The 22,311-nt window shown below is 70.0% G+C and overlaps 1 protein-coding gene and 1 long non-coding RNA gene across 3 annotated transcripts; both read right to left on the bottom strand.

Annotated features, from left to right (window-relative positions):
• Positions 1–623: 623 nt before the first annotated feature.
• Positions 624–21,005, bottom strand: MICALL2 (MICAL like 2). 2 transcript variants are annotated; one of them, XM_057747836.1, is made up of 17 exons: positions 20,739–21,005; positions 12,886–12,934; positions 10,995–11,136; positions 9,995–10,182; positions 9,173–9,285; positions 8,172–8,933; positions 6,431–6,696; positions 5,506–5,599; positions 4,547–4,677; positions 3,943–4,101; positions 3,394–3,458; positions 3,186–3,306; positions 2,943–3,033; positions 2,792–2,865; positions 1,559–1,673; positions 1,196–1,242; positions 624–832 (listed from the first exon to the last, which is right to left on the bottom strand). In XM_057747836.1, exons 1-17 carry the CDS (start codon positions 20,879–20,881, stop codon positions 738–740), a joined length of 2,655 nt encoding a protein of 884 aa, XP_057603819.1. In that variant the 5' UTR covers positions 20,882–21,005; the 3' UTR covers positions 624–737. The 2 variants fall into 2 exon arrangements, with proteins under 2 accessions (XP_057603819.1, XP_057603818.1); XM_057747835.1 differs by lacking the exon at positions 1,196–1,242.
• On the bottom strand, positions 16,622–18,006 carry LOC130860066 (uncharacterized). Its single transcript, XR_009055366.1, has 3 exons — positions 17,859–18,006; positions 17,681–17,762; positions 16,622–16,639 (listed from the first exon to the last, which is right to left on the bottom strand). It is a non-coding gene; the product is annotated as an uncharacterized LOC130860066 (long non-coding RNA).
• Positions 21,006–22,311: the final 1,306 nt, after the last annotated feature.

Here is a 22,311-nt window from a genome sequence, read left to right as displayed (position 1 = left end):
GCCACCAGGTGGGGGGCTGCTGGCGCTTTGCCATCGCCGAGGGTCCACCGGGACCACCACCAAGGGCTCTGCAGTGGCTGGAGACAGCACAGGAAGACACAGCCACAGCCGCCGGGCACAGGTTGGGGGGGTGGAGGCCCGGAGGTGAGCTTACTCCGCGGGGCTCCCGAGGCTGGGCCGCAAGGAGGCTCTGCTCCCTCAGCACCCCCCTGCACGACCGCGGCCCCCACGCGGTAAGCTGGGAAGGGCGGCGGGCCCCACTTTCTTGCTGGACACCAGGAACTCGACCCCCAGGGCCCAGCTGGCCTCCGTCCTAAAGGTCAAAGTCACAGAGCTTGCCGGTGATGCCCATGTGGGGGTGGGGCCAGCACCCGGTGCCATGTGCGCGGACCCGCCCTGTCCCTGTCCCTGTCCCGGCTCCCACGAGGTTCACATGCAGCCCGCCTGTGCAGCCAGGCCAGGAAGGGGCTAAAGTGGCCGTCGCAGAGGGCCAGGGCCGGGCCCAGAGGCTCAGCGTCTGCTCAAGGCCATGAGCACATCCACACTGGCGCAGAAATGGAACATGGGGAGACCTTGGGCTGCCCAGGAGCGCGTGACCAGACAGGAGAGGGAGCCCAGGCCACAGGGTCAGTTTCTTTATTGAGGCCACGCAGACCTGCCGGAGAAGGTGGTGCAGGTCCCGCCACCCACGTGCTCACCCCCGCCACGGGCGAGGGTCCTGGGGCCCCACCAGGCAGCTACTCGGGGGTCCTGCTCCTGCTCTTCGGGGACCAGATATTGGACAAGCGGAACCTGGGCTTCTTCCTCTGCTCTCCACCGCTCCTCTGCAGGTCTGCGGGAGACACAGAGCAGTCGCTCGCCCACCTCAGGCACGGTGCCCCATGGCCTGCCACCCGCAGAGCCTCCTGGGCCCCCAGAGCCTCAGGAAGCCAGGCCCCAGCACAGCCTGACCCACCGCCCTCCCCAGGGGAAACCACCACGCGCCTGCCCTCAGAGCGTCCACCGGGCGGGGCCCGGCCGGAGGGACAGGCGCTCGCCTCACCCTGACCATGGGGCCACCTGTGCTTCTTGGATCCCTCCAGTGACGGGGAACTCACTCCCTTGGGGTGAGCCTGCCTGACCTCGCACCCCCGCCGCCACGGGGGTCCCAGCGCCCACCCCACAAGAGGGCCCCGCGCCCGCGCCGCCCAGTCACCCAGCTTCCGGATCATGCTGTGCAGCGTCGCGTCCTCCTCCTGCTCCCTGAAACAGCACATGCCCCGTGGCGGGGCTGCCGTCGCCACACCAGGCCACCTGCCCGCTCGGTGCCCACAAGCCGCAGCCTGGCACCGCCCGCTCCCCTCCCAGGGCGGACGCCTGCCCTCGCGGGGCTCAGCCCCTCAGCAGTGACCTGGGCACAGGAGGGGCCTGTGCGCCGGGGAGGACCCCGAAGGCAGCTGCCGGGCGGGAGAGCGCGCGGCCTCCGGCCCCACCAGCGGGAGGCACGCGGCGGGTCTCCCGACGTCACCGGGAGGGGAAGGCCCCGAGCGTGAGGGGAGACGCTGGGCCCCGGCCTCACCTGAGCCGGTCCTCATCCAGCAGGTCGACGATGTCGCTGCGGTCGTTGATGGTGCTCACGTACCGGCTGAGCAGCTCCTGCTCCTGCCGCCGGTCCTGGGGGGACTTGAGACCCTCTGCAGGGACCGCTCCCATCAGCCGGAGCCCCGCCGTCCCCACCCTGCTCGGGACGCCCTGTCCCCGCTCCCCAAGGGTCAGGCTCCTCCACTGGAGCGGGGAGGGGCCTTGGGGCCTGTGGAGCCTGTGGTGGGCTCTCGGCAGTGCCAGCTGAATGGATGAGCGACTGAATGAGGCAATGAGTGAATGAGTGAGTGAGTGAGTGAATGAGAGAGTGAGTGAGGGAGGGAGGGAGTGAGTGAGTGAGCGAGTGAATGAGTGAGTAAGGGAGGGAGGGAGTGAGTGAATGAGCGAGTGAGTGAGGGAGGGAGTGAGTGAATGAGTGAGTGAGTGAGTGAATGAATGAGAGAGTAAGCAAATGAGTGAGTGAGTGAGTGAATGAGTGAGTGAGTGAGGGAGGGAGAGAGGGAGTGAGTGAATGAGTGAGTGAGTGAGTGAATGAATGAGCAAGTGAGTGAGTGAATGAGTGAGTGAGTGAGCGAGTGAGTGAGCGAGTGAGTGAGTGAATGAATGAGAGAGTAAGCGAATGAGTGAGTGAGTGAGTGAGTGAGCGAGTGAGTGAATGAATGAGTGAGGGAGGGAGGGAGGGAGGGAGGGAGGGAGGGAGGAGGGCGGGCCCAGCCGTCCGGGCGCCTGGGTGCTGCCGGCCCCTCCTGAGTGGCCCACCCGCCCGCACACACTCCTCTGGTGGGAGAGACGTGGAGACGGGGCTCAGGGCGCCACTGCCGCACCCCGACAGCGAGGAGCCGGCGGCAGCGGAGGCGGGTCGGGGGGGCTGCCAGGACCCCAGCCCCCAGCCCCAGGGGGCCTCCGTGACCACCACACCGACAGACACTCACTGCCCACACCCTGCACGCATGCACCCAATCCTCCTGACAGCCGAAGGAGGCAGAGCTCGAACGGTCCCCACGTCGCAGGGGTGAAACCCCGCACAGACAGGCTGAGGGACTTCGCTAAGGACACACAGCCAGGCTCCAGAGAGAGCGTGCCGGCATGGCCTCCTCCAGGCAGCCAGCCGCCAGGAGGCCCGGGAAAGCCCGCACCCGAGCCCAGCTCCTTGGGCCGAGCCGCCCCCACCCCTCCCACCCTGCCGGCCCACGCCGGCGGGGGGACGCACCCGGCTTGGCCAGGAGCCGGCGCAGCTCCCCCTCGATGTCCAGCTGCTGCTGCTCCAGGCGCTGGTCCCTGGCCCTGCCGAGGAGACGCGGCTGTGAGCCCGGCCGCGCGGACGGGAGGCCCTCCGGGAGGCCGCAGGCGGGGCCGCTCACGTGTACATCAGCTCGGACTCCAGCCTCAGCAGCAGCTGCTTCTCGTGGATGAGGCGGAACCAGTCCACCATGAGGGCGTCCTCGGAGGCCGCTGCAGAGAGGAGCGGGCTGGGCGCGGGGCGGGCGGGGCCTGCGCGGGGCGGGGCCGGGGTCCCAAGACCAAGGGGGCCCGGGGCAGAGCCGGCGGAGGCCAGGTCGGGGCGCTGGCGGAGGGCGGCCCGTGGCAGGGCTGGAGTGGCTCACCCCCCTGGGCCGCACGCAGGCGCGTCTCCAGCTCCACGCCCCGGAGCTCCAGCGCGTCCAGCTGCCCCTCGATGTCCTGCACCTGTCGCTGGATCTCCTGGGGCACGTAGTCCGGGCACAGCTGGGGGTGAGGGGGTGGTGAGGCTGTGGAAGGCAGCAGGCCCCGCGGGGCTGGGCCCCTCGCCCACCCGCACCCCGGCCCACTCACCCTGGCCGGGGAGGGCACTGACTCGCCAGGCAGAGCAGGGACGCCGGCCGGGCCCGAGGGCCTCCCTAGAGAAGCAGCAGGAGGGCCTCTTCAGGCACCGGGTCCAACGTGACCCAAAGCGGGTCTGGCCCCCACCAGGCCCCGCCCCCCGGGACGCCCCCTGCCCTCCTCCAGGTCAGCAGCACCAGAGACCCCGCCAGCACCCCGGCCGCCCTTCCCACAGGCTACCAGGAGCAAACGCTCTGTGGCTGCCAGGCAGCTGCGGCTCAGGTGCCAGGACGCGGGGGGGCCTCCGCCCGGTCCTCCTGTCCTCACACGTGGGACGGGCCCGCAGCCCAGGGCCCCCAGGCCTGCTGCCCCACCTCAAACACGCAGAGCTCGGCCACCTCCAGGGGTGCACAAGGCGGTGTGCCCCGCACCTTGCCTCCCCTCCATTCTAGGCTCCGTGAGCTCCTGTTCACTCTCCAAAGCCCCACTGGGCACGTCCTCCAGGAGGAGCCCCCGTCACCTGCTCCCCAGGCAGACGCGGGGCAGTGCTCCTGGGCTGACCTGGCTTGCCCTGGGGAGGGGCTTTCTCTTCCTCCTTCCGGCTCCAGGCAGGGGCTTCCTTCCCCGAGGGCTCAGCCTGAAGCCAGTTGCCAGAAACGTCCAGGCTGGCAGGGACGGCCAGCTTCCTGCGGCGGGACGGGGACCGGGAGGGGGATGCGGCTACCCGCGGGTGGGGGACAGAGCCACGTGTCAGGCCAGCAGGCCCAGGGCCCTCCCGCCGCTGCCTCCCTGAGCTGCCCCCCCGCCGAGAGGGGCACCCCCACGGGGCTCAGCCCTCCCCCCCCCCACGGGGCTCAGCCCTCCCCCCCCCCACGTTCTGCCTGACGGGTCATGTCCACGGGAGGCGGGAAGAGGGCAGAACCCTGACCCTCCACAGCACGGGGGGAAATGAGCCCAGTGGGGTGGTGACCTGCTCAGGGGCGACTGAGTGTGGGGACAGACACGCACAGCCACACGTGTGCACACGCATTACACGTACACGCCGCCCGCCGGGACCGCCAGCTCCTTTGGCCGAGCAGGGCCGCTGCCCCCGAGGGGAGGACTGCCTGGACCCGGGCCGCTCAGCTGGGGAGGCCGGGGCAGGGGAGCGTCTGTCCAGCATTACCTGGGAGGCTGTCCACCCGCACGGGGGCCTGCGTGCTGCGGACAAGCCCCTCGGAGCTGCCGGAGACCTTCCGGGGTGCGTCACCCGCCCTCGGCTCCCCCAGGACCTGAGGCTCCCTCAGCTCTGGGGCCCTGGACGGAAGCAGGAGGTCAGCGGAGGGGGCCCAGCCGCCCCGCGCTCCCGCGCAGACAGGCCTGGGGGACGCGGGCCAGCCTGCAGGAGGGGCCTGGCGGGGCCCCTCGGGCTCCCGTCCCCGACCGTCCCGCCTCCTGCAGCATAGGTGCGTGTGGACAGGTGCACCGACATCACAGGGGCGAACACACGTCCCGGTACCCACCGTCGGTGCACACACGGGCACCGGCCCCACGCCTACCGGAGACCCCGGGCGTGCGCGATGGGCCCCCGCGGGGCACACAGGGCGGCCGCCAGCACAGCCGCCCCAGGCCGACGTGGGCTCAATCGCCCGCGTGCCCCCGGCGGCCCTGACCTCGTCCACGGAAGGCTGCGGCGGCCTTCCCTCCCTCCCCGTCCTAACGGAGGTTTCCGTGGGGGCCACTGCCTCCCCCCGCCCGGCCCCCTCCCCACAGCAGGTGGGCGTCCCAGCCCAGCTCCAGGGTCGGGCCTGGCGGGCGCGCTCATGGCCCGGGGCCTCCAGACGGCTTCAGAGGGAGGGCCCCGCGGGTGCTGACGGGCCCTCCCTGCAGCTGCCTGACCTCCCAAGTCCAGTCCCATGAGGACACGTGGCCTGTGTCACTCAGGCCGGCACGAGCCGGTTTCTGCTTCTACAGCTGACGCGTACAGGTAGCCATGCACACAGCCCTGCTGTCGTTCACCCACAAGCACGTGTGACGCGCCTACCGTGTGCCGGCCCTGGGCGTGCCCTGCACACAGGCTCCTGTGTGACAAACCCACCGCACGGGTGTCGGTCCCACGCCCCCAGGAGCCCACCCGCCCCTCACCTCTCGGCAGGGCTTTTCTTCTCCACGGGCTTCAGGCGGGCCCTCCATCCTGCGGGCCCGTCCTCCTGGCCCTCCTGGGGGCTGGCACTCAGGCCTGGGTGGGGGTGAGGGGGCTCTGCTGGGAAAGGCGGCACCTCCCCCACCCTTTCTTCCTGCCGCCGCCCCACCCTCAGGTACCCCCGCGGCCAGCCCGGCTCCCGGGAAGGAACGCCGGCTGTGCTGGGGACGGGAGTCCACCCTGCGCTGGGTGTGCCTGGCGGAACGGCTGCCCCTCTCTGGGCCCCAACCTCCCCCGCTGCCAAAGGTGAGGGTGTGGCGGGGGGAGTGCCAGGGATGCAGACGGTCCGTGCAAGTGCGGGGTGGCCGTCCGCAAACCCCCTTGGCGCGGGGCAGCGTGGCCTTCAGGCTGGAGCCTCAGCCACAGGGAAGAGCGGGAAGAGCACTGCGTGGTGTGTTCTCTGAGCCAGCTTGGTGACGCCAGAGGCGCCCCGAGAGACAGCTTCCGCGCCCGGAAACGGCCACCTCGCAGTGCTGCAGAAAGTGTCCGTGACAGCCCGGAGCACGAGGTCAGGGCAGCCAGGGGCTCCAGGGCTTCGGAGCACAGGGCCACGGTCGCCACGACGGGGCGGTAGCGACAGACACGCACAGACAGCAGCTGCAAATCCCACGGGAGAGGGAGGCCCCGCAGAGGGCGGCACGCCGGGCGCTGTCACTAGGGAGCGGCGCTGCGGGGGCTGGGCCGGCAGGCGGGCGCTGGTGGCAGGAGGACAGCTCCCCGCGGGACCCGGGAGCCGGACTGCGCAACAGCAAAGCTCGGCGGCACCGCAGGCCGGGGAGCAGAAGGCCGTGACACACGGCGACAACCTGGGCACGGGGACCCCACGGCGCGGCAGACCCCGGCACTGCCCACGCTGGGGGGTCTTACCCTTGGCCGGCGGGGCGTCCGGCTTCAGCCTGGAGCCAGCCCCCGCCCCGACGGGCCCTGAGGACACAGCCGAGCCCTTCCTGCCCGCCTGAGGCGGCGCGGACGCCCGTGAGGCGCCACCCAGGCTCGGGGCAGGCGGCTCCGGCCTCGCAGGGGGGCTGAGGGCCTGTGGAGACGCCGCCTGTGACCGCTTGGCTGATGGACTTGCTCCTGGCCCTTCGGATCTGGGATGGGAGCTGGGGGCGGGGCTGGTGGCGAGGGAGGGCCTGCGGGTGAGGGCGCAGGTGTCAGGCGCGGCTGGATCCAGGAGCCGCCCCCCCAGGAGCCCCAGGCGGAAGCCCCTCGGCCTCTGCCGGCAGCTGCCCTGCAATGCCCGCCCTCCCGAGGGTGAGACAGGCCACGGGCACCACGTCGGGCACTGGCACACGTCACCCTCCCGTTCAACGCCAGTGTTGGCGGACGCTGACACACCCCTGGACACACCACGCAAAGGGCTGCACCCCGGTCCCTCCCCCTCCACCCACCCGCCTGCACAGAAGCAGCTGGGCCTTCGCCGTGGAGGCCAAGCTCCGTCCTGAGTGACCTGCACGAGGCCGGGACACAGCCACCCCGCGTCCGCCAGGCACCCGTGCAGGAAGTAAGGCTGCCGCGGGGCCTCCAGGCCCCTCCCCCAGCTGGGGCCACTTCCCCGGGCGCGCCGGGCCCCTCTGCCCTGCTCCTCCCCTACGCCAGGCTGGGCCGCCGAGAGGAGCCGGGCCTCCCCCGGGCCAGACGCGCCCCCGGGAGCCCTGCCGGGAGAGGCCTCGCCCAGCTGGGCCCGAGAGCCCAGGACGCCCCTCCGCGCCGGAGGGCAGGCGGGCGGCCCCCGCCCCGGCCCGGAGCCCCCGGAGCCCCCACGGGGTCAGCCAGGAGCGTCCCCAGCAGGAGGGGCAGCCGAGGCCGTGGGTGCGGACGTGCCGCCACCGGCTGGGCGATGGCCGGGCAGCCCGTGGGGTCCCCCCGGATTCCCGCCCCCCGGAAGCTCAGGGCGTGACCTGATTTGGAAGCGGGCTCTTTGCAGGTAAGATCAATTTAGGACGCGGTCATCCTGGATTAAGGAGGCCCTGACGCCAAAGACAAGAGAGGAGAGGAGACACAGGTGCGCGGGGAAGAGGCCGTGAGGACAGAGGAGGGACGCGCCGTGGCCGCGGTGCCCCCGGGAGCTGGGAGGGACGGGGGAGCCCGCGAGCCTGCAGGGAGCGGCCCCGCCCGCACCCGGGGTCCCGACTTCGCGTGAACGAATAACGTCCGCTGTGCCGGCCACGCGGGCCCTGGCGCCGTGTCCAGCAGCCCCGGGACACCAGCACGGGGACGTTCTTCAGCCCGTCCCCCCCGCGGCTCCGTGTCCAGCACGCGGAAAGCCCTGGGCCCCGGGCAGCCCCCTCGGCTCAGGCCGGCCAGGGCCCGGACCGCCCCCGGCCCTGCCTTCCCCAGCTGTGAAACGCGGCCTCCCGCGAGACGGACCGCGGCCGGGCCCCGGACGGCAGCGTGGCCGCACCCGCGCCCCCGGGTGTGTCCGACGGGCTCTCCAGCGACGGCCGCGTCCCCGTCCTGCCGGCCACCCTGTCTCAGTCGCCACGTTCCCAGACGAGGACACGGAGGCAGGGGACGTGCAGCCCCGTCAGCACACAGCCCCCCAGGGCCAGAGCCTGCCAGCCCTCTCCGCCCCCGGCCCCGGCCCCCGCCCTCCTCCTGCACCCACCTGGGGGGGGCCTGAGCGCCAGCCGCCCTGAGCCCCGGGAGGGCCTTCCGGAGGAAGCTCAGCGCCTGCTCCCTGCTGCTGTCCCTGGGAGGGGCGTCCGCGGCAGCGGGGACCCTGCCAGCCGGGCCAGGGCCGGGGGGGGCCCCAGGCGTCTGGAAGAACCTCTCCCGGGCCTGCTGTGTCCCGGAGGACGACGGGGTCCGGGCCGGGGCGCTCGCTGGGACCGGAGACGCTGGCCTTGAACGGAGCCCTGTCTGGGGGGCTGCCCCTCGCGGGGTCCCCCGGCCTTGCGGTGTGGCCGGGCGAGGGTCCGGGGCTCCTGGGGTCACGGCGGGACGAGGGCTGCCCGCCGGCGACGCCCACCCCGTCGGAGAGCTGTTGGTCACGTGAGTGCCGGGCGTGCCACCCACGGGGCCCACCGAGAGCCGGGGCCCGGCGGGGCTCCCCGCGCGGACGCGGGAGGAGGCGGCGGCGGCCGGGGGCTCCGCCGCAGCTGGAGCGGAGCCGCCCACCGCGGGCTCCCAGGCGGGCGGCCCGGCCTTCGGCCCTGCGCCTCTCTGCGCGCTCGCCTCCTGGGCCTTCTTCGGGGCGTCAGGGCTCTTGACGCCCGTGGACGCGGCCCCAGGCCCCCTGGGGGCCAAGCCTGGCGACGCGGGGCCGGCAGAGGCCGTCTCAGGGCGGTGGCTGGAGCAGACGAAGACGCCGGGCTCTCCCGTGGCCCTGTAGGCCCCCGCGTGCAGCGTGTTGGCGCACTGCTTACACCTGGGGGCGGGCGGGGAGACCGGGGGGCTCCAGCCGCGCACGTGTTCACGCGCGCCGCCCTGCAGCACACGCGCGTGGCTCCCGCGGCCCCTCCTGTGGTCGGCCACTCCCTCCACAGACACCTCCTCTCCCAGGTGATCACTGTGGCTCCCAGGCGCCCCCAAGGCCCTCGTCAGGGGCGCGGACACCCCAGGAAGGGCTCCCCCCATCACACGCGCACGCGCGCACGCAGGGCCCACCTGAAGCAGCTCCGGTGGTACAGCCGCCCGTCGGCCAGGTGCCGCTGCACGAGGTGCACGTGCTGCCCGCAGACGCCACAGGTGCTGCTGGGGGTGCCGACGGCGGCCTGGCCCTGGGGAGGGGGTGCCGCTGACCTGCCCGCCCCGCCCTCCCCCCCCACAGCCGCCCCGGCAGCGGCCAGAGGATCCCGTTTTACAGGCTGGAAAGCGGAGGCCCCACGGGAGGCTCGGGCCCAGGCCACCGGACTCCACGTGCAGGGTCTCCAGCCTGGCCCAAGGGGAGGGCGCTGGGGGCTGACTTTCGGGGTCTCTGGGGCCCAGGAGACAGACCCTGGCAACTCCTGTTCCCACCTCGAGGCGCAAAAATCCAACCCAATCCCCAGCGCCCCCGGCAGGAAAGTCTGGAGCGACAGCCCACCCCACGTCCTCACCCTGTCCTGTCTCCAGCTCTGAAAAGTGGGGCAACCCTACCTCACGTCTTACTTTGAGAGCAAAGGACATGCCCACATGCTCTCCTGGCCCCATGGGGATGGGGGTGGGCCTGAGGCAAGACAGCCGCTTGGAGCCCTGCTTGGCCCATGGGGCCTCCCTGGCCTCAGTGTACCCATCTGTACAATGGGGTTCATGTCCCGACCACCACACCGGATTGAAGGAGCGCGGGGAGCCAGTGCAGGGGACAGCCGAGGCCGTGCCTGGGACCCAAGGAGACCCTGCCCCACCCGGGGCACGGCGGTCAGGGACACACTCAGGCCCAAGAGCCCCACTCCATGGAAGCCGGAGGAAAACCCAAGAACCAGAGGGAGGGCAGGCCGGGGCTCTTACGGGCTTCAGCGGGGAGCCCTCTGAGCCCCCATCCTTCCGCTGGGCAGTGGGGTTTGTGCTGACTGGAGACAGCCGCCGCCTCCAGGCTGGGGTGGGCGAGGGCCCGGAGGGCTGGGACAGGGCCTTCTTTCCAGATGGCTCCGGACTGGTGTCCGACGGGGGCCTCTTCACACCAGCCATGCCCCCAACTGACACGAGACACACAGGGTCAGGGGCCCCGGCCCCACACACCGGCTCTGACAGAGTCTGGGGCCACCCCTGGTCCGGGTGCCCCGCAGCCCGTGGGTGGGAACGGGCGGCCCCTGCTGTCCGGGGGCCGAGGAGGGGCCGCCCCAGGGAACACTCGTTCCCAGCGGGCGCCTGGCCTCCCCCACGCCCCTCCCCTCCCCGCCCCCCCCCCCCCCCCCCCCCGAGAGCCCAGATCTGGGCTCAGGGAGAAGGGACTTTCTGTTCCTCCACCAAGTGGGACTCCAAGGCAGGCTGGCCCTGCGCCCAGAGTGATCCTGGGGATTTCTAAGCCCGGGTGAGGCGCACTGGGGCTGGGGGGGCTCTGAGCTGCTGGTGCACAAAGCGGCTGGAATACCGTCCAAGGCCAGCCCCTCCCAGGCCCAGCCTGCCTGCGGCTGCACCCTGCCAGGGCCGGCGGACCGTCAGCACCACGTGGCGGCCTCTGCGGCCAGGCCTGGGAGCCCACACGGGGCAGCCGCACCGCCCAGGCTGGGGGCACAGACCCCTGGGGGGCAGATGGGCCAGCCCAGGCCCAGAGAGGGGAACGGTGGGGGGGCCGGGTGCGTGTGCCTGGTGGGCGGGGCTGGGGGGTGGGGGACGGCGGCGCCTGCCCCAGCGGGGGCCGAGGGAGGCCTGGACCCCGCCTGCCACGCGCAGCGGGACGGGGAGGCGGCGGCCGCATCGGGCGCTCCACAGACAGGCACCAGAGAGGCCTCCCTGCCCGCGGGCAGCACTGGGCGCGGCCCCGGGCGGACGGGCCGCGGGCACTCACTGGGGGAGCGCCCGTGGAAGTAGTTGTAGTACTGGGACACGTAGGTCAGGATGCTCAGCCGGTCGGGCACCTTCAGGGCCACCATGTCCTCGGCGTCCAGCAGGGCCGGGATGCCCAGCTGCTCCTCGGCCACGCAGAAGGCCTGGGGGAGGGCGCTGGTCAGCGGGGTGGGTGGGGAGGCAGGGAGACCCCCTCCGCCTCCTTGGCCAGGCCAGCAGCTCCTCCCAGAGGGAAGGTGGGAGGGCCCCAGGCAACACAGCTGCGTGGAGCCCGGAAAGATCTCGGTTCAAGGTTGGTGATCTGCTCTGCCCACGTGGCCTCCCCAGCCTCGGTTTACCCATCTGTACAACAGGGGTCACAGGCCAACCACAGGACGGAAGGAGCTCGGGGGCCGGTCCCAGTGGGTACTTGGTAACAGCAGCTGAGGCCATGCCCCAGTTTTGGGGGCCCCCGCGTGGGCTACCTGTTCCAGGACTTCAGCCCCATGTCACTGTGGAGACCCCCTCCATGGCCCCCACAGCCCTAAATCTGCGCCCCCCCCGGCCGACACGGACCTTACAGGTCAGGGGGCAGCTTTCTCCACGGGAGGAGCCTTCCCCAGGCCAAGGGGGACAGCCGTGTCCTGGAGCCAAAGCCGGGGAAGGGACACTCGCTGGGCAGGGCAGGAGCAGGCGCCCCGGCCCTCCCGCGGCGGCTTCCTCGGCCCCGCCCCCGCTGCAACGTCCCCCTCCGCTCCGCCTCCGCCTCCCTCCCCTCCCCTCCTCCCTCCCCACCAGCCCTTCACACGCCACCCTCCCCTGATCTGCCCCTCCCTAAACCGCCAGGACCCCCAGGCAGACGGGTGCCAGGAACACCTCAGTCCTTGTCCGTCCGTGACGAGGCCCCTGGGCCCCCAGGCCCGCAGCCCCCCAGCAGTGACAGGCCCGCCACACGAGGCACAAAGGCCTCCCATCGCCTCTGACTCCTTCCAGATACATCCAGCGGCTGGCCACGCCCCCCGCTCTCTGCACAGACCCTGTGGAACCCGCGGCTTCCCTGGCGCCCTCCAGCCCCAGAGCCCCCACCCAGAGAGGCTGTCCCCGTCCCCTCACCACGCCCCCACCCACACCTCCTCCCCCGTGGCGCCCGCTCCCACCCGCACGCGATCTGCGGCCAGCGTGGTCCGCTGACCCTGCCGTGGTGGACGTGTCCTACTCCGAGTCGTCCACGTGTGGCCAGTGAGTGTCTGAAACACGGCCAGTGCGGCTGAGGGACTGAATGTCATTTTATTTCATCTCAGTTGAGTCAAATTTAGATTCCAATCGTCAGCACCAAGGCGGGGCTGCCCCGACGCCCAGACCTGACGGGGGGCGGGCAACCCGCTCACGGCGGCGCCCAGGCCGGGACCGCAGCGGGCGCGCGGTGAACACGGGCCCGCTCTGCGGGCATCGGCCCTGCGGGCCCTGGGAGCTGCCTCTGCAGCAGGGAAGTTGACGCCGGCACAGGGAGGGGCCCCGAGGCCGGACGGCCAGGCAGGGCTTGAACCCAGCCAGCCTGAGAGCGGGCCCAGCCCAGGACCCACCCGGGGGCCCTGCCCCCAGAGCCACCTCCGATCCTGCTCTGCCTGGGCGGGAAGGAGGGTCCAGCCCACCCCTCCCCTCCCCCTCCCTCGCCAAGAAAAGGAGGGACCAGGAGGCCTGGCCGCAAGCTCAGGGGCTGCTCGGGGTGGCGGGGGTTGTCCAGCGCGGGACCAGCTGCAAAGCCCAGTGGCGAGTGCCCGGCCTCTCTCCGTGCACCTGTGGACGCAGCGACTCCATGGCTGCCCTGGGGGACGTCGTGCCCACTCGGGACCGGGGCACGTGGGCCGGGGGCGGTGCACACTGGGCTGGGAAGGCACAAATGGGACACTCACCAGTTTGTTGTTCTCGTAAATGTTTTCCTTCCTGAGAGCATCGAAATTTCTGGAAAAGAAGAACACAAGTGTTCAAAGCAGCTCAGGGTCCAAGAAGGAAGGGGCTGCAGGGCCTCAGAGGTCATCTTGCTCAACGGGGTAAACTGAGGCCGGGGTGGGGCAGTGAAGGAATGAAGTCACACAGCGACCAAGGAGAGGGCAGGGCTGGGCGCCGGCCTCAGGCTCTGGCCCTGCTCGGGGCCCGAGGAGGCCGTCCAGCGCCTCCCGTGACCTGGGCCCCAACGGCCCACGCAGGCCGCCAGCACAGCCGTCACCCTCACCCTACAGAGGCCAGGCCCCAACCTCTGCGCTCCCCAGTCAGGTGCGGCCGGAAGCAGGCCCCGGGCAGCAGAGCCGGCGGTCCAGCCAGGGCCCGGCTCCAGGCGGGCTGCCTCCCCCGGGGCAGCTCACGGGCCTGGGGGGGTCACAGGAGTCCGATGTCCCAGGGGCTCGGGGCTCCCCTGGGCGAAGAGTCACGCTGCCCGCCGGTCAGGGCGGGCCGGGCCCTCGCCCCACCTCCCGCTCCCGTCGCTCACTCATTCACCCAGCGCCTCCTGGGAGCACCGGTGTTCTCAGCTCTTTACAAATATCGACTCGCGCCTGCAGCCTCTATCAATACCCACCTCTCACAGGTGGGGCGAGGGGGCACAGGGAGGCTCCGTGACTTGCCCGAGGTCGCACAGCAGGAACGCAGGACCAGAGCAGAGCCTCAGCCCCAGCATCCAGGTGTCTGAGGTTTGAACGTGCCCACCAGGTGCCCATCCATCCTCCCAAGAGGGGAGACCCTCAAGGCCGAGGATGTCAGAGCCTCCGCCGCCCCCCGCCCCCTCGACAACAGGGTGCAGAGGCTCTGGGCCGGCCAGGACGGCAGGCCTCCCGGGAGACGCCGGGAGCACAGCGATCGTTCCGAAAGGAGGAGAAGCCCGGCCCCAGCTCCAGGCCGGTCCCGGGACGCCACACACACGCCCCGCACAGTACGCCGGGGAGGACACTCTGACCAGAAAACACAGCCGGACCCCAGCAGGCGGCCAGCCCAGCACCTCCGGGCGGGCTGGTGAAATACTGCTCTGTGTGCCCACGTGCTGGACGGCAGCCTTGCTACTTTGGGGTCAACGGGGTTGTTCGGGACGCCTCGTGGCCCAGGAGAGAGCGGGGCGTGGGGGGGGCGGGGGGCTACGTCCTGATTCATCCCAGCCACGCCGACCCAGGCCGGCCCCCTCTCCCCTCAAGGCCTCAGGGCCCCCCTCTAAGAGGGTGACCTCAGCTTCTCCCAGTGGATCTGAGGGCTCCGGCTCCAGGCCGGGCAGGTCACAAACAGTAGGCGGAGGGGAGACCCTGCAGCCACCAGGCCTGGGATGGCCTGGCCCCCAGCCCTGACCGTGCACGGGCCCCACCTCCCTGACCCCGGGACGTCCCTGGGAGGCCTACTACACAGATGAGGAAACTGAGGCCGGGGCAGCGGCCGGCCCTCAGCCGCGCGTGGGGGTGGGGAGGGGACGGGGGCTGCGGTGTGCCCACCTCCCACCTCAGGGGCCCTGTCAGCCTCAGCCGCCGTTCATCAACCTGCTCGGCTCTCCGGGAAACCTCCCAGTTTCCGCCTGGACCACCTCCCAGGTAACGTGTTCCAGATGTGAGACCACCCCAAGAGAACAGAGGGTGCTTTGTGCCAGCACAGGACGGCAGACAGACCTGTCTGCAGGGAACAGATGACCGGGGGAGCAGGAGGGTGGGTGTGGCAGCCCGGCACCCAGCGACGTCCACAGGCACACGGGGTGGCCGGGCTCCACCCATCGCCCGGGGGGCTCTCAGCCGTGCCGGACCCCCGTCCTCAGCGTCTAGGGCCTCAGGAGCCCCTCCCCCTCCCTCCCCCAACCACCCCTTTGAACGCTCAATCTCTTCTCCAGACCTGCCCGGGGTCACGGACCGAAACGGCCGTGTCCTCAGCAAGATGCCCAGTGCAGGAGGGCAGGATAACAAGGTCTGTTTTGTCTCCAAACAAGCAGGAGAAGGAAGCCCTCTGCCCCCCGCGTTGGCCTCGGTCCACCCGGGGCTGCGCTGGCGCCAACCTGGGATCTGGGGGCAGCTGCTGACCATTGGGCCCTCTCTGCCTGCAGACCCGGAGTGAGGGTCTCAGAGCTCAGGGCAGATCAGGGTGCCCACGACACGGTGCCAGCCCCCCAGGCAGGGTCCAAGGCATGCTGGTCAGAGGGTGCAGAATTGCCAGTTTAAGGACCACCCCCTCAGCACCAAAGCCAAAGCCACGCTGCCTCCCTGGACCCGCAAGGCTCTGCGGATGGGCCGGACCACCCGGCCAGGCCCTCAGCACCGCGCCCCTCCCAGACCGAGCCCCCTCCAAGCACCCCGGCCTCAGAGCGCCCCTCCCGTCTCCCAAGGCCTGAGCTCGTGGGCCTTCTGCGGGGGGTTCCGCCAGCATCGCCCTGGTCCCTGAGGCCAGCGGGCTGGGGAAACAGCCGCAGTCAGAGCCGCCTTGCCGATCCCTTCAGGGAGCGCCAGGGAGAGGCCCTCCCATCCCTGTCAGGAAGCCCCACGGGACCAGCGTCCCACCAGCAGGTGAAACGCTGGCGGGACGGGCCGGACCGTCTCCCCAAACGATGCCCGTTGGAGTCGTGGCCTCCCACAACCACAGGACGGGACCTTACTTGGAAACGGGCTGTACAGAGAGAACCAAGTGCAAGTGGGCGACGGGGGCTAGTCCGAAATGACTGGTGTCCTCACAAGCGGGGAACATCTGGACGCAGAGATGCGCAGTGGGGGGGACGAGGCGCGGCCCAGGGGGTGGGCGGCGTCTGCACGCCCAGGGCAGAGGCTCCAGAAGGAAGCAGCCTGCCGACACACGCCCTGGGCTCCTGGAAGGGTCTGCAGGACCTCGAGCAGCAGGCCTCAAGGGCTGATACCTTGTGATGACCTCAGGGAGGCGGCCGGCTTGCATCTAAAGCCTCGCGGGATCACACTGCACCACCCTCCGAGAACCTGTGCACCAGTGGGCGGGAACCCAGGGCACCCTCCCCAGGTAGATCATTTCTTTAGGCGAACTCCTGTAATTTAAAATCATGTATGTTCTGGGAATTCCCTGGCAGTCCAGTGGTTAGGACTCTGTGCGTGCACTGCAGGGGCCACGCGTTCCATCTCTGGTCGGGGAACTAAGATTCCGCAAGCCGCTTGGTATGGCCAAAACATAAAAAATAGAAAAACAGAATCAGGTATGTTCTGCTACGACTCCAAGTTACCTGCCTGGGGCCAGGCACACAGCTGATGCTCTATAAATGCTGTTGATGACTTAGCATGTCCAGTGCTTGCTGAGTGAGGGGCCTTTGGTGGCATTCCCTTCCTTTTTTTTTAAACAACTTTTATTGAGATATAATTGACATACAATAAACTGCATATATTTAACGTATACAATTGGATATTTTTCTCTTATTCGTAATGTATATATGGCAATCCCAATCTCCCAGTTCATCCACTCTTTCAACACTGGCCCCAGGAGTGAACTCACCGGGTCTGTGTGCCCTGCACGGGACAGCCGCGCGCCCGGCTGAGAGAGCCCGAGGCACACACAGCCCCTCCCAGCCGGCCTCCCGCCGGCCACGGCTGACCAGGGCTGCCGCCCTCCTCCTGCCCTCAGCGCCTCGGGGGCTCTTGGGAATGTGCATCCCCTTCCAAATTCCTGGAGAGCTGACCTCACACTGTTTGTTTCCTGGAACGAAATGCAGCTGCATGGGGGGTGGGCGGTGGAAGACAGAAGCTAAGCCTCTCTTCCAGGCACCTCCAGCACATCTGGAGTTAATCCCACCGGGAAGGGGAGCAGAGAGGGAGAGCAGGAGACAGGCAGAGAGGCTGAGACACAGATGGGGGGAGCCACGGCTACCAAAGCACCCAGAGCTGAGACGCGAGAGGCCAAAGGGCAGAAGTGGGGTGGGGCGGAGGCGCCGGGGTGGGGGGGACAGAGCCGGGGAGGACTGGACCCGGGAGGCGCCCAAGGCGAGGCGGGAGGAACGGTCCCCGCAGGCACGGGGCTGGCTCCCAGGGCCCCCACCTTCTTCCCGCCCAGCAGCAGCAGGGCCCAGCCTGGAGGGTCAGCCCGGGGCTCCTGCGGCGGCCTGAGCCCTTCCCGGAACCACTCTGGGGAGGGTGGCCAGAAGGCGGCCGCAGGCCCTCGGGCCAAGGGCAGAGGCCTCGGGCCCCAGGAGGCTTCCTGCTGACCACGAAGCCAGTGAGGGAGGGGAGTCCAGCCCGTGCCTGGGGCCCAGCCCCCTCTGCTCTGGCCCAGGAAGCAGCGTCTGGGTGGGGACCTCCGGGAGCACGTCTCCTGACCCCCCCACGAAGGGCGCGTCTCCAAGAGCGGCCAGGGCGCCACCCCCGCTTCTGGCCCGGCCTCGCGGGGGCCCCAGAGCGGCAGAGAAAAGTCAGGTCGCCCCCCAGGGACTGAGGGGTGGGGCGGGCGAGTTTGCCCGGCACCCTACTCCCTGACCCCCGACCCCTCCAAGGCTCCCGCGAAGGGCCGGCCTCCAGCGCCCCTCCCGCCCAAAGGTCCCAGGAGAACGAAGCCCAGCCCCTGCCTCTGGGAAGGGCTCCCGCCCCGGATGCCCGCCCGCCCGCCCGCCTCCTGCCCTCTTCCCAGCCTCCGAGCCCCAGGCCCTGCTGGGCTGGCTGGAGGGGAGGGAACTCCAGCCCCACTGGTTTCCTGCCCGGAGGAGGCGGGACAGGTGTGTTGGTTTCGGGCGGTTCCTGCGCTCACCTGGCTGCTCGGCAGAGGTGGCGTCACTGGGGAAACAGACCCTGCGGGGCTGGGACGGGCAGGCGGGCACCTCGAGGCCTACCTGCGAAACCCACAGCTAAGGGGTGGGCACGGCGGGCCGGGCCGGGCAGATCCCTGGGTGAGTCTGTCGCCCCACCCGCAGCGGAGACCCGCACACCTGCCAGGGTCCCCGCGGGGCGATCCCGTCAGGCAGAGCCAGCGCGAGGGCGGCCGGGCAGCCGCAGCCCCACCTGGCGGGCTCAGTGCCCAGCTCCTTCCTTCGCAGCGGCTCCCCTCCGCTGGGGGCCACGAGGAAACAGGCTCACAGGCAGCAGGAAGGACTGGGGTGAAATAAACGGAAGGACTCCTTGGTGGCGGAGCCAGGAGACACGGAGACAGGATGTCTACCTCCCTGCTGCTGGAGGGTCCTCACGGCATGGGGAGGGCGGGGGGAACCTCACCCAGGTCTGATCTGGGCGGGGGGCTCCCCGGGGAGGACAGCCACCCCTCCAGGTTCCTGCGTGTTTCCTCCCTGTCCTGCACCACTGGGGGCGGCCAGGGCAGCTCAGGGCTCCTTGGCGAGACCACCCCCCTCCCAGCCACCAACCTTCCCGGAGGCATCAGTGAGACCAGAGGCGGCAGAGGGGTGTTTAAGGCACAGACACAGGCCTGTGACACGCACGGACCCACACTCACGGGATTCGACCAGCCTGCATCTGTGGAGCCCCTCTGGGCCCCGCCACATGCGGGAGCCTGACTTTCTCCACTGCTGCCGTGACAAATGTCCGCAAACCGGGCGCCTGAGAATAACATCCCCTCCCAGTCTGGAGACCAGAAGTCTGACATCAAGGTGTCAGCAGGGCCAAGCTCCCTCAGGAAGTTCAGGGGGAGGACTCTGTTCCTGTGCCTCCCGGCCTCTGGTGGCCTCCCTGGCTGTGGCGACGTGCCTCCACCTCCGTGGTCACCTGGCCACACCTCCTGGGCCCTCGTGCGCTGTGAACGCGGAGCGCCCGTCACGTGCTGCAGCGGCTCCAGGCGCCGGGGACACAGCAGTGAGCAAAGCAGACACCCCACCCTCTGGAGCTAAAAGTCCAGTGGGGGCAGGTGACCAGCAACCACGCCAGCGGTAAGCGAGGTAACTGAAACCCGCGTGCAAGGGCGCGGCCTCGCCCGCCCCGCCCGTCCTCCGGCCCCGCCCTGACCGCGCTCCGGAGCTGCCTGAGCTTCTGTTCATTTATTGGTTTGCTGCCCGTCTCTGTACCTAAACCGTCACTCCCTGAGGCAGGGGCCAAGGCCACCTGGTACAGCGTGCAGCACTGAGTATACAGCAGGCACTCAACAATGCTTATGTGAACTGCTAAGACACCAGCTTGTGCCAGCACGTGGACACACCCACATATGCACGCCTGTGCTCACACACGGGCAGTGCGTGTTGGGACAGGCATGCGCGCGTGCGCGCGCGCGCACACACACACACACACACACACACACACACACACACAGACGAGACTCTAACCCCAGCACAGCGGGGAACAGCTGGAAGCTCCCAGGGCTCGGAAAGGCCCCAAATCTCCAGTTACACCCGGGCAGTGCCCTGAGGCTGCTGGGCTGGCAGAGGGCGGTACCCACCCTCTTTCCCGCCAACAGCAGACTTCTCCCGCTGACCCCGTCCAGGCCGCCTGGGGTCAGCCACCAGCCAGCCCCCCGGGACCCAGCCCGCCCCAGCCTCCACTGCCGGTCCGTCTCCCAGGCTCCATGACCCCAGCTCACCCCCCATCAAAGCTCAGCTTCCGGTGTTGAGTGTGGAAGCATATCCCGCCCCCGGCTCCGAGGGTGACCGAGGCACACCCCCGGGCAGGGAGCAGAGAGGCTCCCCACGCGGCTCCACAGATGCATTTCACAACCCCTCGCGGGAGGAGGAAATCCGAGCAGGCCTCTTTCTTAAGACTGGCTTCCCATAGAGGGCGGTGCTTGGGGACAGTCTCTGGGGGCACAGGGGACACATCTGGGTGCAGGGGAGGAGCCCCAAGTACCAGCCCTGGTTCTGCCTGACGCGCTCTGCGTGCTGAACACGATGTCCCCTCTCTGGGCCTCAGTTTCCCCGTCTGTTCAACAAGAGCCCCGAGGGCAGCATTCAGAAGGTGCTGCCTCCGGTCTCTCCGGCCTCTCCCAGCCCGGAGTCCTCTCTGGCGAACATGCTCCACCCACCCCTGGCTCCAGCCGCGACGACTCAGGAGAACGCTTTTAACATGGAACAAACAGTATGCTTTTTCCAGGAGGCGTCTTCCGAGGACACCCTTCCTGCGCCTCTGTCCGCCAGCCCAGGCGCCCTCCCTGGCAGCTCCACTCACAGCGAATTCCCACAAGGCAGGGGGCCAGGGCCTCACAGCACAGAGCCCTGTCCCAGCAAGCTGGGCCCCAGTCACGGCCACAGAGTGTTTGCTGAGTGAATAACTGATGAAGCAGGTCCAGGGTGGGGACAAGATCTGGCAACAAGGCAGGGCCAACCTCCCAGCCCCGACTCCCAGACCCTCCTGGAGAGAGACGACCTGGCCGCCTCCCCTCCCCACCTCCCAAGGCTCCCATCTCATGCCCCATCACCCTAGGGCACGGAGGCCAGGCCCTGGGGGTGGGGGGGTCTCACGCTTCCTGCTCTGCGTTGGCCTCTCCCCCACAGGGACCCCGGGCTGCATTCCTAAAGGTGCCCGAGAGGCTGGGGGAGGGGCAGTACCACACAGTAACTCCCAAGTGATCCCCCCACGCCTTGATCTGGTGGGTAGGTCCCAGGACAGTGGGGGTCTCAGAGCGCCCAGAAGGGCAGCGCTGCGGGCCCTTTCCCAGGGAGACCGACGGGGAGGGCTGGCTGCGGCCGGAGCCCAGGACCCTGGCCTGAGTCAGGGACTGACTAAGACGGCGGGGGTGGCCGGACGTCCTGGCTGCGGCCCAGCTCCACTCGGTGGCCGGGCGCACGGAGGCCACCGGGGGCAGCCCGCAGGGCCCAGGGCCGGGCGTCCGTTTCCCCGCGGGAGGCCGGCGCGCGGGCAGCGGGCGCACTCACATGAGGTCGGGCCGGTGGCGGTGCAGGATGGCGCAGAAGGCCAGGCCGTCGCGGAACGACGTGGTCATGTTGGCGATGCTCACGTCCCGGTAGCCCTCGCACTGCTGCCGGCACCACTGCTGCAGCGCTGTGATGGCCGCCATGCCGGCGCCGGCGCTCCCACGGCGCCTCCCGGGGCCCGCGGCCCGGCCCGCGCGCCGGGCGGACGAGGAGCCCGGAGGACGGGCGCCGGGAGGGCGGGGAGCCGGGCCGAGGAGCCCGGGGAACGAGGAGCCGGCGGGAGCGCGGCCAGCGTCCGCCCGCGCGCCGGGCCCCGCCCCCGCCAGGCCCCGCCCCGCCAGGCCCGCGGCTCCCGGCCGGGCCGCGCCCCCGACAGGCCCCGCCCCCGAGCAGGTCGGGCCCCGCCCCCGCCAGCCCCGGGCACGGCTCTGGCCGCGAACAGGCCCCGCCTCCTACCGAGCACGCCCAAGGCGCCGCCCGCCGCTCTCCTCCCTCCCTCCCGGGGGTCCCGGGGAGGCTTCCAGATGGTCTTTCTTTTCGATAGCCCGCCCACCACCCTCCTGGAGCAGTGTGGTCGAGGCCACTTTACAGACGGGGAAACTGAGGCCTGCCCGGCCGGTGCCCCCCGCCCCCGCCCCCGCCCCCGCCCGGAGCGCAGCAGGAACGCCCCTCGTGTTTCCAGACTTTCAAAGCACTTTCCCACCCGGCCTCTCTTGCCGGCGGGCGTGTAGGTCTCCCGGATTCACGGAAGACGCAGCGGAGGCTGGGGAAGGGGCACGCTGCCCGAGGTGGCCCTGCTGCTGGGGCGACGCCCTCCAGGAGCCTGCCCTCCAGGAGCCTCCCCTCCTGCGGCCTGTGCGCACCGGCTGTTCCTGGGGCCTGAGACCCCTGGGGGTTTTGGTGTCCTGGTCTGTTTCCCAGTTTTCCACTTTGAGCATCGGTGACCCAAGTCATTAAGGAAAAGTACCTCTTGTGGGGACCTCCGTTATCGGCTGCTCCCCTCCACATTATCGGGGAACCCTGTCTGTGGGCACGCGGACAGCCAGACAAGTGAGGTGACCCCGCCCGTCTGGCACTGGGCTCATGGCTTGTCCAGACAGGGCCCTGCAGAAGGGAAGGTGTTCTCCTGAGACAGATGCAGCAGGGGGACAGGGTGGCGTCTGTGCCCACTTGAAGGAGTGGAGACGTCTTCCAGCCAGAGCCAGCTCTTTCCTGCAGCTGGACCCTGCGGTGGGGAGCTCCCTGTGGGTGGGGGGTAAGGGGCAAGCAGGTGCTAGACAGGAAGCCCACGTGACCTGGGATTGTCTCTGGCTGTGGCCGCTGCCCTGACCTGCTGGGGTTTCCCAGCTAGAGGACAAAGGACAATGTCCTGCCAGTTCAGCTGGGCCGGTGGCTAGTCCCAGAACCAGAATTCAAGCGGGTTTTCCTGACCCCCCAGGGCAGCATTTAGGAGAACGGGAAAAGCCAGTGAGGTGGGGCAAGGCCAAGGCCAAGAATTTGCCAGCGGGGGGCAGGGAGGCTAAAGGGCAAGATGAGGGGCAGACCAGGCTGGGGACCCATCTCCCTCACAGGC

This window comes from Hippopotamus amphibius, chromosome 9, assembly GCF_030028045.1.
Source record: "Hippopotamus amphibius kiboko isolate mHipAmp2 chromosome 9, mHipAmp2.hap2, whole genome shotgun sequence".
NCBI lineage: Eukaryota > Metazoa > Chordata > Mammalia > Artiodactyla > Hippopotamidae > Hippopotamus > Hippopotamus amphibius.
The sequence above is the reverse complement of the archived record's forward strand: the minus strand, read 5'-3'. Positions and strand labels throughout refer to the sequence as shown.